This window comes from Microcebus murinus, chromosome 2, assembly GCF_040939455.1.
Source record: "Microcebus murinus isolate Inina chromosome 2, M.murinus_Inina_mat1.0, whole genome shotgun sequence".
NCBI classification, from domain to species: domain Eukaryota; kingdom Metazoa; phylum Chordata; class Mammalia; order Primates; family Cheirogaleidae; genus Microcebus; species Microcebus murinus.
The window spans coordinates 89,245,983-89,263,501 of record NC_134105.1 but is presented as its reverse complement, the minus strand read 5'-3'; the positions used below and the strand labels follow the sequence as shown (position 1 = coordinate 89,263,501).

The window sequence follows — 17,519 nt, the reverse complement described above, 5'->3', positions numbered from 1 at the left end:
CGCTGCCTATTCCACCACCCGTCTTCTTCCAACGGCTGTGGACAGGGACCTAACAGACCAGGACCTTGTCCTAATAGACCAGAACCTTCCCCACCAGCGGCTAGGTGTTCTGCTCAGGCTCGCACCACCGAGCCCTTGACTCTCATCCCCACGTCCAAACAAGTCTTGTCCTACAAAGGCCTCCCGTCGTGTGCCTTTCTGCCAGAAAGACCTGGAGTAGGAGGACAGGTAGGCGAGCCATGCTTTGGTCTTCCCTGGCCTCAGCTTGAAATGGCCGTTGCCCTCGAGGAAGCCTCCACCCACCAACTGCATCCTCAGCCCTCCCCCACCTATGCGGCCCCCACTCTGCCCACACACCACCTGGTAGTCACAGCCCACACCCATAATGGTGCAGGGCTTCAGCCCCGGTGATGACAAGGGAAGGCAGGCTTTGCAGAAATGTGGTGTTTATTGGAAACCACCTGCCTGAAAACCTGATCTATGTGTGTACATGTGCACGCATGCACGTGTGCATGCGTGCACATGTGCGCATGTATGTGCATGTGTGCATGCGTGCGTGTGTGCACACGTGTGTATGTGTGTGCGAGTGTGCATGTGTGCAAGTGTGTGTGTGTGCATGTGCATGTGTGTGTGTGCGTGTGCGTGTGTGTGTATAGCACAGCGCTTAGTCAGTGGTGCGGTCAGACAGCTTTGGCCAGCCCCACGCGGTTGTTGGCCCTGTCAAAGACGCTGTAGTACTCCTGGATGAAGACATCCCCCAGGATCCACTGCTGGGAATGATCATCACCCTGGAAACTGCTGGAGCAGGAGCCTTGGTCCTGGGAAAGGCAAGGCTGAGGTGAGGCGGGTCCCAACTCCATTCACTGCGCCTAAATACGGGTGTTTTACACCCCACCCTGCAATTACCCTCCCCTACTGTTTCATTTTATCCTTGAAATCACTTTCCCAGGTAAGCAAACAATTATCAAATTCATCTCATTCAACAGATGGAGAAACTGAGGTTCAAAAAATAAAATGACTTCATCCAGGATCACCAAGTGGGGCCCTGGAGATCCAGTCCTGGACCCCTCCCCGTCACTGTCCTCCCCAGTCCCTGCCCTCTGCTCTCAGCACCTACTGCCCTGATGACCAGCCAGAGCAGGCCCGGGGACTGAGGCAGGCTGCCTGGCCAGTTTAGGGAGCTCAGAATTAGGTCAAAGCTGAAGTCAGTGGGTCAGTGGGGACAAGAGTTGAGTCCCCACAAAGCCCAGGCTGGCTAGGAAAACCCTGGACAGTGCTCTAGGCCCCTGGGCTTAGAAGACTGAGCAGTAGATGGAGATTCCCACAGGGAGCTGCGGATCTACCCCCTACAAGCCACGGTGGGCTGTCCTTCCTGGTCCCCATTTCTCCCAGGATGAGGCTGTAGTGGCCACAAATGAGGCCCAAGGACAACATGGCGCCACTCAGAAGGGCCAGTCAGTCTAAAGGAATGCCCCTCTATTTGCTATGGAGTCCATGCCACCTCTTATCACCCACTTCACCAACTTGGGCCACAGCTGGGGAGGGAGGGGGAGAAGGGGGACAGGAGGAGCCCAAGGCCGCCTCCTTGAGACATACCTGTCTGGTGTAGGCAGTGGGTGGCAATGGGAACTCTTTTTCATGGATCTCAAAGACAACCGTGGGCATGCTGCTCAGGCTTGCACAGTCGATGTCAAACTAAAGAACCAAGGGAGGTCCCTTACAGGAGGCGAGGGTGTCATCTGGCTGGAAGAGGCACCCTGGTGGTCCTGGTGGCACAGGACCCCTTCCTCTGCACCCTGTGTTTTGGTCCCAAGATATGGTCCTCAAAAGACTCACACTGAGGAGGATGAGCTGTCAGTCAACCCAGGGAGAGACCCAGCTTGGGACAAAGGGGTTCATCCCCGTGTCTCCCCCTTCCCCAGGCCCAGCCAGAGCAAGGACACGGGGTGCACTCGGCTGCCAGGAAGGAAGAGGGATGGACTCATGGCAGAGGAGGGACACGGGGGCACAGCGAAGGCCACATGTAGGGAAGGCACGGCCCTCCCAGAGGACCAGGAGGTCAGGTCACGGCCACCGCACAAGGCGAGGGAGCTCCAGCAGCGATGACAGGCCGAAGCCAAAGCCCAACCTCTGCTGGGAAATGGGCCCCTCTCCTTTCACCTGTACCATTCCTTCCAAGTGAAAAGGGACCCCACTTTAAGGGGATCTTGGAGGGTGGGGTGAGGGTCCGGCCTTACCAGGCCGTGCTGGCCCTTTGTGGCTCCAATGGCCCTCTGGATGGTGAGGATGTGCCTGCTGGGCCCAACCAGCATGGAGGTACCCGTGTCCAGGATGGCCTGACAGTCGCTGGCACAGGTCACAATGACATCACCGACGGTGATACTGCAGAGGGTAAGCAGGATGGCTTGAGGCACATCCAGTGTCCCCTGCCTGGCCCTCCCTACTGTCCCCTGCCAGGATCCCTAGGCAGGGAGGAAGGCCCAACCACCCCCACAGCCCCTCCCTTGGGTCCTTTTCTGGAGCCCCCAAAACTCTCTGAGCCCAGAGAAAAGACCTAAAGCCATTTTCTCCCAACTTACTGGCTAAATTGAGGACATCCCACCTTTGATGGGACAAAAATTACACTAAAACAACAAATTCACACTCATTAAGGGGTAGACCGAGTATTGCACTACTTAGCTGAGATCCACTTCAAGTTTCCCTTCTGCCATTTACTTGCTGAATGTTTCCGGCAAGTTACGTAACCTTTGTGCACTCGGGCTCTGGTCTATAAAACGGGTGCGTGGACAACCCCTCCCTTGACTTCCGCACGGGAGGGCTGTGAGGCTCAAACCTGGTGTTGGTAAATTATCAAATGGAAATGCTAATGGCTCCCACTTCGTGGGGCTTTACTGAGGAATAAGAGAGGCGGTCAGGTGATCGCTTAGCACGTGGCCCAGCGGGTAGTAAGCGCTCCGCCAGTGCAACTCGGCTTATTAATAAGGCAGAGGTGACCGTGAGCATTATCACTGATGAAGGTCACAGCCTTGGAAGTATCTAGTTCAGATTCTGAGGGACAGTCTTACAAGCCACTGTGCCACAGTCCTTCTCCGAGCCCAGGGCCTGACACCCACGTCCCTGTGTTCCCACACCTGGAGCTGTCCTCGAGCTCGGCCTACACAGAGCTGCGCTTACCCACCTGTCCATGGTGAACTGCCAGTACGCCTGCCTGGTCACGGGCACCCAGTGCAGGCTGTCCATGTAGTAGAACGGGTCGAAGGCCCCCAGCGTGAGCATGCTCCCACGGTCCTTCCTGAAACCAAGACAAGACTCCCTGCTTCAGCGAAGCCCTGCCCTGGGACAGATGCCATTGAGACTCAGCCCACCGCTGGGGTGGGCGAGCTCTCCCAGCCTCGCCCCTCCCTCTCCCCAACAGGGCTTCCCTCTGGTATCAGTGGCAGCATCCTTTTTCCTGAATGCTGTGGCCCTCACCTCGACACTGGGCCTGGCAGCACCCGGAGCCCAGAGCTCAGCCGTCACTATGTGAGGGGAGGAAGCAGCCCACACACAGGTCCCGGGGCAGCCAGGCTCTGCGCCGGCCACCCTTGGGTGTTCCCAGCTGTCTCCCTTTGCCCTCACTCCCCACACCCACCACCTGGGGCTTTCTGCTCCCAGTAGGAGAAGACCCCAACAGGGTTCCACACTTTGGATTAAAACTGCCACCCAAGCCCACAGCCCCTCAGTACCTTTTGGGGCAGTGTCTCGTGCACGGCTGGGAATACCCGCACACCACACCGCACCTGCTTCCCACGCCGCTGCTCTTGGTTCCTAGAACTCATCAGGCCCCATCCCACCCCCGGGCGCTAGTACACACCATCCCCATGGCCTAGAATGCGCTGCCCTGTCCCTCTGTCTCACCTGGATGCCCCCACCACTCCCTCCGGGAAGCCTGCCCTGGCCACCCTCCGTCAGCGTGGGCTTCCACATTGTTGCAAGCCTCTGACACCCCAAACCGCCCCTGCAGCACCCTCATCACAGCTCTATGATTGCAACTGCGTATCGTGTGCTGTCCGTCCCCTGCTGAATCACTAACTCCCAGTTTGTCTTATTTGCCATCTGTGCCCACCTCTGGCACGCAGCAAGGGCCCAGGGAACCGGCCACTGAGTGAGTGAATGCACCAGGCAGCCCCCTGCCTGGCTCCTGGCCTCAGCCCCTCCTCCTGGAGGTGGTCCCTTCCCCCTCACCCCTCACTGCGCACCCACACCCACACCCCCCCCCCAGCTCACGTGCAATAGGGAGGTGGAGTAGGGAGCACTGGGCTGGGAGCAGGATCCCTGGACTCCAGGCCTGGCTCAGAGACTAGTTCCCAGGGGGATGGCCCCTTCCCAGGCCTCAGTTTCCTCCCTAGTGAAAGGAAAAGGTTAGACTCTTGGAGTTGGTGCTAAAAGTCTGTGGATCTCAATTATATCAACAAATAGTAATTGAGGCCTTCTCACTTAGGAAAAAAAGAAGCTAAAAGCCCCTAGGCAGAGATGAGATCAGGCTTTGTTTTTTACATGCCAGAAATGACAGTCAAAGTTTGGCCCTGTGAACTCTGGCTGTATCAATGACTATATTTGGGCCGTTGGACAAGAAGTTGGATGTGCCTGGAACAAGGAGGTTTGCTTGCAGGCTGGCAACGACCCTCGAGTGGCAGTGTCCCCAAGGGGTGGACACTCTCCTAAGCCAACAGCCCTTATGAGGGCATCGAAGCCAGGCCCTGGCTGGGCACAGCTCCTACCTGCTCATGTACACCGAGAACACGTCATGGGCCACCAGGTATCTGTTCATCATGTTGTCGAACACGGGCATGAAGTAGTCAGAGGCAAGAGAGGGGTAGGCCAGCCCCAGGATCCCGTCAAACTCGGAGTAGGCGAAGATGAAGCCAGGCTCCTGCCTGCTCAGGCCCACGGTCTGGTAGGCGCCCACGATGGTGGAGAACTGCAAGACAGTCACAAAGACCTCCGCTGGGGGCCCCGCAGCCAGAGACAGAAAAGTCCCAGGGCGGGGGCCACCAGTCCCAACTCAGGAGCCAGTAGCAGAGTCTCAGCCTCGCTGGCCCTCCTTCCCTCTTATAGGTTACGTAGTTCTTTGAACTTCAGAGAAAAAAAAGACTCCTTTCCCAGCAGTCAGTGCTGCAGTTTTGAGGACTTGGTCCAATGAGGCCAAGGAAGGAGGAGGGGAAGGGAGGACACAGTGTTGGGCGCAGACATGGTGCTCATCGTGCAAAAGTTGGGGACAAGCCCAGACAAGGAGGGAGGGGCAGGGATGCTCCGGGGCCCCTGCAGACTGTGGCCCCATCAGCTGCGCCCGGAGCGTCTCCCAGTAAACACCACGGAGGCAGCACAGAGTCCAAAAACAACACATACACATTTTATGTCCCCAACACCCAGGTGTGTGTCCTTGTCCCTCCATGTGCCAGCTGTGTGACCTTGGACAAGCACCTCTCCAAGCCTCAATCCCCTTATCTGTTAAGTGGAATAATAAAACCTGCACCTCGAGGCGGAGCTCAGGCCAAATATCACTAACACTGACACACATGGGGCATTTCTAAATGTTGGATTATTGAACATTTGTTGGCACTACGCTAAGAAAGCACTAACTCCAAAATACCTTCTTAGTCTGCCCACCTCCCCCATGGCCAGTGTGTCTACCAGCCTACTCCGACCACCGCTGTCTGTAGCGCAGACCGCCACGATCGACTGAGCTTCCTGCTTCCACTCTAACCCCTTATCATCCATCCTTCACACAGGGAGCTTTAAAAATGGAAATCAAGCGATGCCACCCTTGCTACAACCCTCTAGTGGGTCCCGATGGAGCTCAGAATGAAACCTTTGTCCTGGAGTCCCCCTGCACTGTGGTTCTGCTTCTCACTCCTTGTATCACTCCTCTTGCCCCATAACTCACCCTGCTCCACCTACGCTGGTCTTCTTCTTCCCAGTGCCCCAACCCATCCTGCCCCAGGGCCTTTGCACTTGCTGTTCCCTCTGCCCAGAATGCTCTCCCCAGGTCTTCTGAGGCCTGGCTTCTGCAGTCTAGCCATTCAGACCTCAGCCTGGGACAGGCCATCATGTCCACCGTGTCAACTAAATCCATCTCCCGGCCCCCAAACATCCTCTTTCACACTTTCCAGTTTTGTTTTCTTCATGCCACTCAGCGCTGTGCATAGTCATCTCACGTGTGTGTCTGCTGTTGCCTCCCAGAGTGTGAGCATGAGAGGACAGCCCCTCGTCCCTGTGTTCATCCCTACAGCCACGGTTCCCAGACTCAGGCCCAGCAGGCATTCGTGGAGCGAGTAAAGGAACGAGGGCCAAGTGCCAGAGTGAAAATGGATCCGTGCTTTCCTTCCGTCAAGAAACAGATGAGGTCTCCGGTGCACTGGGTGCTGGAACCTGGGGACATAGCAATGAGCAAAAGAAAGCACCTGCCCCGGGGGAACTTATATTCCAGTGGGGAGACAGAAAGTAAGTTTTAGAGGAAGGAACGTAGAACATGCCAGATGGCAACAAGCACTCTAAAGAAACACAGCGCAGGGTGGGGGCAACAGGGTGGGGAGAGAGGCCTTGTGGGTAACGACATCGGAGGTCTGGGGAGGGGAGAGCAGGCCCAGGCGGGTGCCACAGGTGGCCGGTCCTAGCAGGCTGCGTGGGGTGGGGTCAGGGGCACAGCAGACAGCAGACGAGGTGGGGTGGGGCAGAGGAGGGCAGGGATCACGTGGGGCCTTGCGGGCGGGGGAGAGGCCTCTTATATTCAGTCCAAGTGAGGAGCTGCAGAAAGATTTCCAGCAGAGGAGGCCATGACAGGACTTTTTAAAGTGTCCCTCTGGATGCTGTGTCAGGCGGTGACGGGACATGGCAGGAGCAGGCAGTCCACTGGGAGGCTGTTCCAGTCACCCAGCTGGGAGGCAATGGGGGCGGAACCAAGAGGCGAGGGGTGCAAAGTGGGCAGACCCTCAATGGCCAGGGAGGGAGGGTCAACAGGATTTGTGGACAGATGAGGTGTGGAGAATGAAATGACAAACAAATAATACATAATTAGTTTGTTTATTCCTTACCACAATCCTCTGAGGCAAATATTATTATGCCCATTCCACAGATGAGGAAATGGAGGCCTGCCCAAAGTCACCCTTCTCTATAGAGAAAAGCCTGTTGCATCCGCCCCAGAGCCCTGCTCCTGACCACAGCCCAGTGCGGTGGGACCCGTTCCCCTCAGCTTAGCACCCAGCGCCCCCTCCTCAGGGAGCTCCCGGATGGGAGGAGACCCTGGATTGAGCAGAGCTCAGCGTCTCCCACACCTGCGCTCAGAGCCCCCTTCCCCATGGCTCTGGTGACAACCCCTCCCCTGCTCCCACCCCAACATCACCTGGCCACCGGAGTCAGGCCCTAGGCTAGGCCTACTGGACGGCACCCTTTCCTCCTCCCCCCAAACCTTCCTGCTGGAAACAGGCGGCTGGGATGACCTCCCCGTTTGGTCCCCACTCTGAAACCAGCCCGCTCTGGTCCAAACGAGTAGAGTAGGGCCTGCATGAGGCCAGCTACAGAACCAGCCCAGGGCTTCCCAAGGCGGGCCACCCCACCCCCCTCCCCTCCCACGTGAGACTGCTGGGGGCTGACCCCTGGCTTTCTCCCCCCGCCACCCCTGCCCAAGGCGGTGAGTAAAAGCAGCCCAGTGCACCACAGCCGAGGCTGCCAGCACAGGGCCAGCTCTCCCGTGAAGATGCACCCAAAGTAGCAAAACTGAAAGCAAGTGGCTCCTGACAGCAGAGGAAGCAGGGCCCCGGGCAGGGGAATTAGCCTTCTAGAGGCCCGATGGCTGGGCCTCCTCAGCAAGAGGCGCTGAGGCCGCCGCTGCCTGGTGCTAACTCTTGGGAGGCCCGAGCACCTGCCCGGCCAAGGAAGGGGCTGGGGAGAAGGCTGTCAGCAGAGAAGGGCTGTGCCCTGCTGGACTCAAAGCAAGAGAGACTTCAGCCAGACCCAAGGAAGAACCCTAAGAAGATCAAGGTGATAAACATAGAGTGATATTGCTCGGCATTTAATCCTGGATGACGTGAGAGGAAAGAAAGACACTAAAATGCACCGGGCACTTACTAAGTTTCCACCACTGTATCAGGTACTCTGAGGCCAAAGGGAGGCAGGGGTAAGGGCGAGGCCCAGATGCTGCTCTGACTTACAGAGAGTCAGGTCTAGCAGAGAGCACTACTCAGAGAGCTGGAGGTGCGGGTCTGGCGCCCAGCACCTGCAGGCGCCCACTGTGTGACTTCAGGCAAGTTTTCAACTTCTCTGAGCCTCAGTTTTCCCATCTGAACAATGGGAATAAAAATACCTTCCTCAAAGGGCCGTCAGAAGAATGAAATTTAAAAATAAGATCACACATAGGACACTGAAGAGCTTGCTTCTGGCACAAGCTCCTAATTCTGAACTAACTGTGGCAAGGACACGTGAGAAAGGTCCCCGAGGTGGGGACCTGGACCTGGCGGAGGCTCTCAGTTGGGCCTCTGATCACTGACACGGGAAGGAGAGGAGGGAGGAAGAGACAACCCACAGCTGGCTGTTGGCTAAAATCCCTCTCGGAGTCCTCCCCGACGGAGCCCCCCGCGTGGGCTGGGCACAGAGGGGTGTGCAGCCCACCAGGGCCGGGCGTCGGCGTGGGAAAGCCGCTGGTGGGAAAGGCGAGGTGAGCGCTGGCCGGCCGCAGCCCACTTACGGTGACGGTGTCGTAGCCCAGGTAGCCCTGCATGCTGCCCTGGCCGTACTGGATGGACACGGACTTGTTCAGCATCTGGAAGGTGTCGGACTTGTGCGGGTCAAAGCGGTGGTGGTTTTCTAAAACACAAACCGGGGGTTAGCGGGGCTCTTAGCATCTTCTCGCCACCCACAGAGACAGCCAGGGCTTAAACCCTCACCAGGCCTTGAAAGAGCATCATCTGGATACTGGCTGTTCTCACCACAGCCCATCCTCTCTAGTCTTAGTCCCACAGTCTAATAAAGAAAATTTTTCTTTGCTGCTCAACCCAGCTCACTGGCACCCACTGCTGCCTGTGTAGTTTCCAAACAAAAAGATGAAAGGAAAAATCCCTCCCTGTGGTTTCCATGGACATTTCACTTTTACCAGCTGAGTCATCTCAGCCAAGTCCCTTTTCCTCTCCACACCTTGGTTTCTTCATCTGTAAAATGGGGATAAAAAGAGCACCACCCTCCCAGGATTGCTGGAAAAATAAATGATGAACACAAGTTTAGTGTTTACCCATCGTTAGCAATAGACTCTCTCATTTTATTCTTCCAGCTCACACTGGCAGGTCATAGCCCCATTTTATTGAAAGGAAAACTGAGGATGCAGGCAGGTAAGCAGCTTGCCTTGGCTCCCAGTAGAGATCTAAAACACCCCTCAAGAAACTAGCATTCCCTCATTGTTAGCTTAGACCAGTGATTTGCAAAGCTCCCCAGTCTGTGGCCATCTGGGAGGTCAAGTGAGGAGACAGGACACAACCTGGAGGCTGGGAAGGTCAAAGCCCGCTGCCCTGCCACCCTGACCGAGCGTGGCAGGTGGGGCGGAAGAGGGAGGTGGCTCACGGCAGGCATTGCTGGTGCAATAGACGGAGGGCACCCAGAAGTCCGAGGAGCCCGTGTCGAACACCATGGTGAATTCCTGGGGCGGGGTCCCGACGGAGATCTTCCCGAAGTACTCGCACTGAGGACAGAAAGACGGCACTGCGTCAAAGGCAGGCGGGACAGAGAGGCAGGGAGGGGAAGGTTGAGCTGGGCGTGGAGCGTGGGCAGTTTTGGAGACCCTGTGCTTCCTGTGCAGAGACCTGGGCTGTGGAGGGGGAGGAAACAGAAGGAGGATCCTGGGGAGGGTTCTTCCTCTCCAGCACCCCTCCCCCAGGGTCCCGCCCCGCCGAGCCTGGCCTGATCCTCCCACCAGCCCTACAGCCAGTGCTGGAATCAGCCTCAGGAGCAGACCTTGGCCCCAAACGTAAATCCGGCCTTGGAGGGAGACTGGGCTGCCCCGGCCAGGGCAGGGAGAACTGGACAGAGAGGCAGGGCATCAGCTACACACAGGGCCCCAAGTCCCCAGCCAAGTTGTCCCTGCCACACCTGCCTCCCCAATGGCTCTCCCTGCTGTCAGAGCTGGGGCTGGGAGGCGAAGATGACCTAGATAGGAAAATGAGAGCACAGAAGAGAGAAAAGGCTGGTTGTTTACCGTCAAGAGTGACAGATGAGAGAAAGACAAGCTCCAGAAAGGAAGAGGACACAAGGGACATTCCTGCCTGGGCCCTGTGTGGGAGGAAGAGGAAGATGGCACCACGTCCTGGACGGCTACAGACGGGCACCGGCACCAGCTGTCCCCATCCCTGCGAGCCTAGACTCAGGCATGGTCTCCCTGGGCTGGGGAAGGCAGGCGTAAGGTTGGACCTGGGAGCAGATTATGCACCCCGGAGGGATGTTGTGTGAGCAAGGTCGCCTGAGCTCACGCCGTCCCGGCGGTGGCCTTTGCTGGGTCTGCTGACTCCCATGGAGCTCACTGAGGGCAGGGAGACGGCCTCCCCCACCCACAGACGCCAAGATTCCTGAAAGAGGGAAAGCCGGGGGAGGCGGGGCTGAGTGGGGAGGCTGGCGAGTCACTCACATCTAGGTAGTTGATCAGAGGCTTGCGGGCCACCTTCCCGAAGTTGGAGTTCCTCTGCCTGGCTGCATGCTGGTGTTCCCTCAGAAAGTTCTCCAGGAGCCCATGCTCCCGCAGGGCCCTCCGCAGCGACTTCCCCTTGTGCAGACGGACCCTGAGGAGATGGGCGGACTCCATGATGGCGTGGGTGTCTCTCCTAGGCTGCCCAGCCTCCCAGAAGCGCCCAGAGCTCTGGGCTCCATAAACCACTCCCCACACTGCTCCTCCCAGCCCAGCCTTCTGGTCAGTATCCCACTGACCCTCAGCCAGTGGCTTTCCAACATTTCTTTTTATCATAACTCAAGGTAAGAAATGTGTTGTACATCAATTCTGAGATCAGTGCATGCCCTTACAGAATGCAATGTGCTCTGATGTTTTCTATTCCTTTTCTTTTTTTTAATGCTGGTAGAAACCATCCAGGTGCATTTTACAAAATGTTAATGAGTTTTGCAACCCATAGTTTGAAAAACACTAAGCGCATTGCCACTCATCAGTCACCAGATTCTTCCTGTGTACCTACTGTGTGCCAGACACTGTGCAGGACACAGGGGACACAATGGAGAAAAGCTGCAGTCGCTACCCCAGGAGCCCGCTGCCTGGAGGGCAAGACGAAGTCTCCCACACTCTGGCTAGTGCCCTGACAATGACCCCACCCTTTGCTAACCGTTTGCTCTACTCTCTGGGTAGCTTTTTCCCTAAAGTGGTGGAAAGTCTTCAAAGAGCTTCCCAGGAGCCTCCTTGTCAAGTTTAGGTATTAGGTGATGGAGGCGGATCAACAGGGAGAGGTCAAGAGCTGAACAACAGAAGCTGGCTCTGCACCTGCCTCTGTCCTGTCTGTGGCAACTTAGGAGGTTCCCCAAGTCCCCAACCTTCCCTCTAGAGGCTTCCCAAGTCCCCCACCCTTCCCCTTGCATGTTCCCCAAAGCACCCCCACCCCCAGCCTGAACTCCCTCCTCTATGAAACAGGTTAACCCATTGCCTTCCAGCCACTCTCCTGACCCTGCCTTTGACCAAAGAGGTGGCCCAACCTCTCTGGATCTTAGCTTCCTCTCCTGTAGACTGAAGGAGCTTGGCAGTTCCCACGGTGCCTTCCACCTCTAGGAATCACGTGATCCCTCTTGGTGGGCTGGTCTAAAGAATGGCTGGAGACTACATATGTGAAAGTGCTTTGGCAGCAGTAAAGTGGCAATGGTTTTAAGAGTCACGAAGAGAATGGGTTTCCTCCTGTTGTTCACACCCCAAACGACATCATGGAGCAGGCTGCAGGTGAATTACGGTCTCTCCTCCAGTGCCCCTCACCCCCAGCCCTCACATGTGACTTTAGCTGGGACCTGACTTACAAAGAACTTTGTCTCTGATGGTGGAAAAGGACTCAGCACAAAAGGAAGGAGGCTGGACTGAGCTCCTGAGAGCAAGCCCACAGCTCCCTTTCCTTTGCCCCCATGTCCAGGCACATAAAATGTTTTCTGCATGGCTCCAGCTGGTTCCTGATTGGCAGGATCTAACTGCTGGGTGCCTGGAAACTCTCACGGGCCGTAGCTGAGCTGACCTGCCTGGCACAAGGCCTCAGAGAGGAAAGCCAGCCCACCTCATGCTGAACCAGGAGGGTGGCCCTACATGGGGGCTCCAACACCATGGAGTCTCAGCTCCAAGCCCTGCCTCCCTGCGCTGGGGCCGCCGGCATGCCTGGGACTTGGAAGAACTTTACTTTCAGAGAAACTTGGCTGCTCAAAGTTCCCCAGCTTCCCCAGGGAGGGCTTCAGGCTTCCCTGTGCTCAGGGCTTGACAGGGTTCCAATCTAGCATCTGGAGGGAGTGTGACATCATGGCCAGAGTGCAAGTCTCCCTGGGGCCAAGTCCTAGCTCCTCTGTTACTAGCCATGTGGCTTGGGCAGCTCAGAGACCCTTCCTAGGGACACTTAAACAACAGTTTTCTCGTCAGTAAAACACAAATAATAATATCCACCTAACCCATGAGGATTAGTGATAGTATCAGTAAAGACTTAGATAAGTGCTTGGTACCTAGCAGCAAACAGCTCAATATATCAGTTTTGAGTTTTAAAGGAGAACCTGGGATCTTCACCCACAAAGGACTTGGTACAACAGAGAACTTTATTTTGTTTAACAAAGATATATATAGTTCTTATAGTGTGCCAGACACTGTTTGAAGCAATTTACAAATATCAATTCATGCAATCCTCATAACATCCCTATGAAATGAGCACTACTATTATCCTGATTTTACAACAGTTGAGGAAACTGAGGCACAAAGAGTTAGTGATGGAGCTGAGGATTGAATCCCAGGCACTCTGACTCCAGAAGCCCTGCCCTAATGTCCCCTGGCTGCCCTTGTGACCTGTATTTGCACCACACCCTGAAGTGCAGGGGCACCCTAAAAGGAAAAGGTCTCAGCTTGGGGGGCATTCTCCTGGGAACACGCAGCATTGCCTCCCAAGACTGCCCAGGGGAACGATGGCTGGGAGGCCAGGGACAGAGCCTCCCAGAGAGGATGCATGAACGGCCCTTCCCCTCCCCCGGGGGCCGACACTCACCTGGCGATCTGACTGCCCTGGGAGAGAGCAAGGACTGCAAAGAGCGCCACCAGGCACCTCATCCCGCCCCACGGCCGCCACTGTGCCAGCCAGTGCCCGTTCCCGCTGGCCTTTATAGAGGAGGCAGGGTTCACTCTGGGAGCCCAGATTTCAGAGACAGCCCCTGCCTTCAGGCCACACCACAAACATTGTGAGTTAGCACCCAGAGTACCTGAGACCTATGCTGATAAGGACCACAAGTTCCACCACCCCAGGGACTTCAAAGTGGAAGGGTACAGCTGCCTGGTCTTCAGACCAGAAACGTCAACACAGGCTTTGCTGATCTGATCTCCCCTTCCAAACCTCGCCCCTCTGGAGCCAACATAGCTGGGGCTGCTGCTGGAAATAGCCTTAGACCTGTCCACAATGGACCAGACTCCTACCCTGCCTGCCTACCCTGCCCGAGCCTGATCGCACTGGCAGCTGCAGCCTGTCCTATCCAGAAATCTCCCCCAGCCCCATTTTCTGGGAGGTGGACGGCTCAGTCTACTCCCAAATTAGCACCTGAAGCAGAGCGTGTTTGTTCAATCTGTCACCCCTCGCGTGGGGCTCGGAGTTTAGCGCACAGAGTAGGGGTGCATCCCCGCATCCCACGGGGCAGGGGTTAAGGGGGAAGGGGGCCTGAGGCTCGTGCCCCTGAAGACATGAGCCCTTGGCGCCCTGCTAGAAGGGCGTAGAGAAGGTGAGGGGTGAGCGCCAGATCACGTTAGCAATTGGAAGAACTGGGCAGAGCTGAGCCAGAAAGGCAGACAAGCGTCACACACAGGGGAAGGAGGGCAATATGGCAGTGACCATAGGGAACAGGTCAGGCCGGTCAGTCTGAGTCTCACTCGAGGGTGCAGGGAAACCCCTCAGTGCAGAGGGTGGTGTGGAGTACAGGCTCCCAGAGCCCCGGCTCGAGAGGCCAGGCATTCTCTCGGGCCTGCAGCTTGAGAGAGATTCAGGGCAAGAAGGAAAAGACTACATGAAATTGGTGGAGATCATATCCCAGGGGTGAGGGGAGGCTAAATACTGGAAAGTCAGGAATAGGTCAGGATAAGGGGCAAAATAGGAAGGCAAGGGCTTCAGCCCCACAGGAGTGCAAGAGAGCACGTGGCAGCAGCCGACGCCTGGGGAACAGGTGTGCGCGTGGAGAGGAGGCCTGCGGGGAGGGGACGAGAGGGACAGACTCTGAAGTTTCATGCACTTGACTTACAAGGACCCCAGGAAGCCAGGCTCAGACTAGGACAGCAGAACTAAGTGTTTTTAAGAGAAGTTAGAAAGACGGCCAGATCTGATCCCTACGGTGACTGGCAGCACCCCCGCCACCCATGTCCCCTCACAAAGCTGAGGGCCAGGCTCCCAGAAGGCCAGGACACTGCTACTCTCATGCCCTGGAGGTGGCCACAAGCACATCTAGCTGTTTTTGTGGCACCCTCCCTCCCCAAAAGCCAGGGAAGTGGAGCGCAGAATCTACACTACAGGCTGCAGCTTGCTTCCTGTTTTCTTCCCTGCAGACGCTGCCCTGTACCACGTCCCTGCCTCTGAGCAGTGCTTTCTCCCGCACGTCAGCACCAGTGCGGCACACATAGGTGCTCAACGAATGTCTGGTTGAGCAAATGAATGAATGGCCTTGCTGCCACCCTTGAGAAGTAGCAGGAGAAGTAGCCAGTAATGTCTTTATGGTGTCGTGCAGACGAGTAGATGGACGCCCAGACTGGTCAACAGGATGGCCCGTAATGAAGACAGAGCTTGAAACTATGCTGAGACCCCTGGTCTAACTCACTGCACACTACACCGCAGGGCCCGGCCGCCGTGGAAATTTCATCAGTTTACAATGTCAGGTCTGGCTCACTCCTGACCTCTGGGTACAGTCACGCCCAGGTGCGGTGGGCCCTGTCTGCAGCATCTGGAGCCAGGACCCTCTGGGGTCAGCAACACCAGGAGGGAGGGACAGGGAGTGGGAGAGTGATGTGGGAGGGCCACACCACTCAGTTTCATGTCCGTAGTGGCCCAGCCTGACCTCAAAGCAAACTCTCCTGCACGCTGACCGTAGACATCAGACTCAGCCGCCTCGGCCACTGAAAGGTGACCTCAAGCCAGGAATCAAAGATCCCTGAGCGCTGGCTGCTCTTTGCCTATTTACAAGACTGGGCTCATTCTGACAGCATTCGAGTGCGCACTGTCAGGAACTCTGCCCAGAGAGCACAGACCATTAGGAGAGCTTATCGACTGGGGACAGGCCAAGAACTGCAACAGGCTTTTAGAAAAACCACGATAAGATTTTATCACTGGTTACCTGGTGCCAGGTAGGGATGTCTCTCCTTGGTCAAGATTCACTGTGCCTGGGGACTGACCCACAGAAGTGATTACAACAATGCAAGGCCCAGGGACACCCCACTTGGCACAAGCTTGCGATCTCCACTCAGATACAAGCCCCAACAAAGCCAATTCAAGGCAATTTCTTAAGCGGCTTCTATGTGCCTGCACTGAACACACAGAGACAGAGCTGCCGCCATCTCTACCCTTAGGGAGCCCTCGGCCCAGTGCAGAACAGATTGCAGCTAATACGTGACCCTGCTGTGAAAAGTGCTTTAGGAGGAAATCCAAAGAGATGTTCCCTCCCGCTGCAAGGGGCCAGGTGGCAGAGGAGCACGGCCCCTGGAAGTGCATGGGTGGCCACCCTGGGCTTAACTCCGGGTCAGCTACACAGTGGTGTGACCTTGAGCGAGTTCCTTTACTTCTCTGTGCCTCAGTTTCCTCTTCAGTAAGTGAGAGGCAGTGATACCGAGAGGGTCATGTGGGGATCAAAGATAAGAGTGTCAAGTGCTGACATGTGTTGGGCCTTCTACAAATGTGGGTCACAGCTGACTGCAGTTGTGTGACCTTAAAAGAGTCACATCATTCTCTGGTCTCATTTCCTCATCTGTGAAATGTGGGATTTACAAGCTCATGGTGCTGGTCTGAATCTCAGCTGTGTACAAAGCAGCAGTTCTTTCCTCTTCTAAAATCAATTGAATTTCTGCAGTGTGTCCCTGTCCTTTGAGGATGGGACAAATTAATCTTAGTCATTTTTGTGCAGTGCCTGGAAGATGTGCTTGGTCCAGGTGACTCTCCAGCATGCCAAGTCACAGGACTGGGCCCAGAGGTCTTTCTGGTCCTTGCCCCAGCCCCTGTTGCCTCTGTGCCTCCCCTGGGCCACCCCAACCTCTGGAAGCTGCCTTGGTCATACTCCCTCCGACAAGCCAAACAGCCACTCGTCTCTGGTCTTTCGATCTCCCTAGGCCACCACCTTGGAGCAGGGGCCGGGTCCCTACCACTTGGGACTTGCCCATCTCCCCTGCTTCTTCCTTCTTCGTCCTCCAAGGACCCTTGCGTTCTCCTATGGGCTTAGGCTTCAGGCAACAATGCCCTGAAAACCCTGCAGGTCACTTCTGCTTTCTGCTCTGCCCACGCTTCCCCTGAGGCAAAGAGAAACAAAGCTGGCTTTTCCTCTAATGAGGAAAAGAGGCAGGAGAAAAATGGAAGGACTTTTTAAAAAGCACGAATAAGTTTCTCAAAATATGACTGGGCCACACTAAAAATCTGTAACATTTATGGCATGCTTCCTTAGTGTCTGCATTTACTCCTTTAAAGAGGAGCTTAGAACACTTAATGAAGTTTCCAAGTCACTCAGCTAATAACAAGTGAAGCTAGAATTTAACTGGGGTCTGCTCGACTCTTTGCACATCTTTTAATTGTATCACAGGACCGTCCCTGTGCCAAAATCCTGCGATTCAGTAAAGACAACTGAATCGTGTCCGTTCTTGACAAGCCTCAGCAGCTAGAGGCCCTGCTCTGCGGAAATAGGCAAGCAGATCGTGGGGCTGTAGGGAAGTGGGGCTGGAAGTAGGGCCTAAACCTCATGTCCAGCTATTTTTCAGGTAGGGGCATGAAAAGAAGGGGAAAGTGGAGTGGGAGAGAGGAAGGATGGAGTAGGAAGTTTCTCTGGTAGAAAACAGGCCCCTTCTAGCTGTGCCCCCCCACCACCACATGGCCCCACCACTGCATGGCACACCGTGACTAGACAAGCAGCCCTAAAACAGGATGATGAAGGTGGACATGCAGAACAAGAGGCCACTGTGAGACAATGAGGTGTTATCACTGTGTCATTCATCTTGAGATCATGAATGATTTGCTTTATAAATACAGTTGTAAGGCATAACTTAATCAACTTAATCATTGGGGAGAACTTAATTGAAAATTTAACATTTACAACCTCCATTATTA

At 55.7% G+C, this 17,519-nt stretch overlaps 1 protein-coding gene across 1 annotated transcript; it reads right to left on the bottom strand.

Annotated features, from left to right (window-relative positions):
* Positions 1-431: 431 nt before the first annotated feature.
* Positions 432-10,819, bottom strand: LOC105863963 (chymosin-like). Its single transcript, XM_076010389.1, has 8 exons — positions 10,646-10,819; positions 9,589-9,832; positions 8,723-8,841; positions 4,761-4,960; positions 3,179-3,292; positions 2,238-2,382; positions 1,597-1,695; positions 432-818 (listed from the first exon to the last, which is right to left on the bottom strand). Exons 1-8 carry the CDS (start codon positions 10,817-10,819, stop codon positions 681-683), a joined length of 1,233 nt encoding a protein of 410 aa, XP_075866504.1. The 3' UTR covers positions 432-680.
* Positions 10,820-17,519: the final 6,700 nt, after the last annotated feature.

Excerpts from the sequence above, each read along its gene's own strand:
- LOC105863963 (XM_076010389.1), bottom strand. The coding sequence starts at position 10,819 with ATGGAGTCCGCCCATCTCCTCAGGGTCCGTCTGCACAAGGGGAAGTCG. Across the intron at positions 3,293-4,760 it reads TTCTCGGTGTACATGAGCAG|GAAGGACCGTGGGAGCATGC; the intron begins GTAGGAGCTGTG and ends TCTTGGTTTCAG. Across the intron at positions 2,383-3,178 it reads TGGCAGTTCACCATGGACAG|TATCACCGTCGGTGATGTCA; the intron begins GTGGGTAAGCGC and ends TACCCTCTGCAG.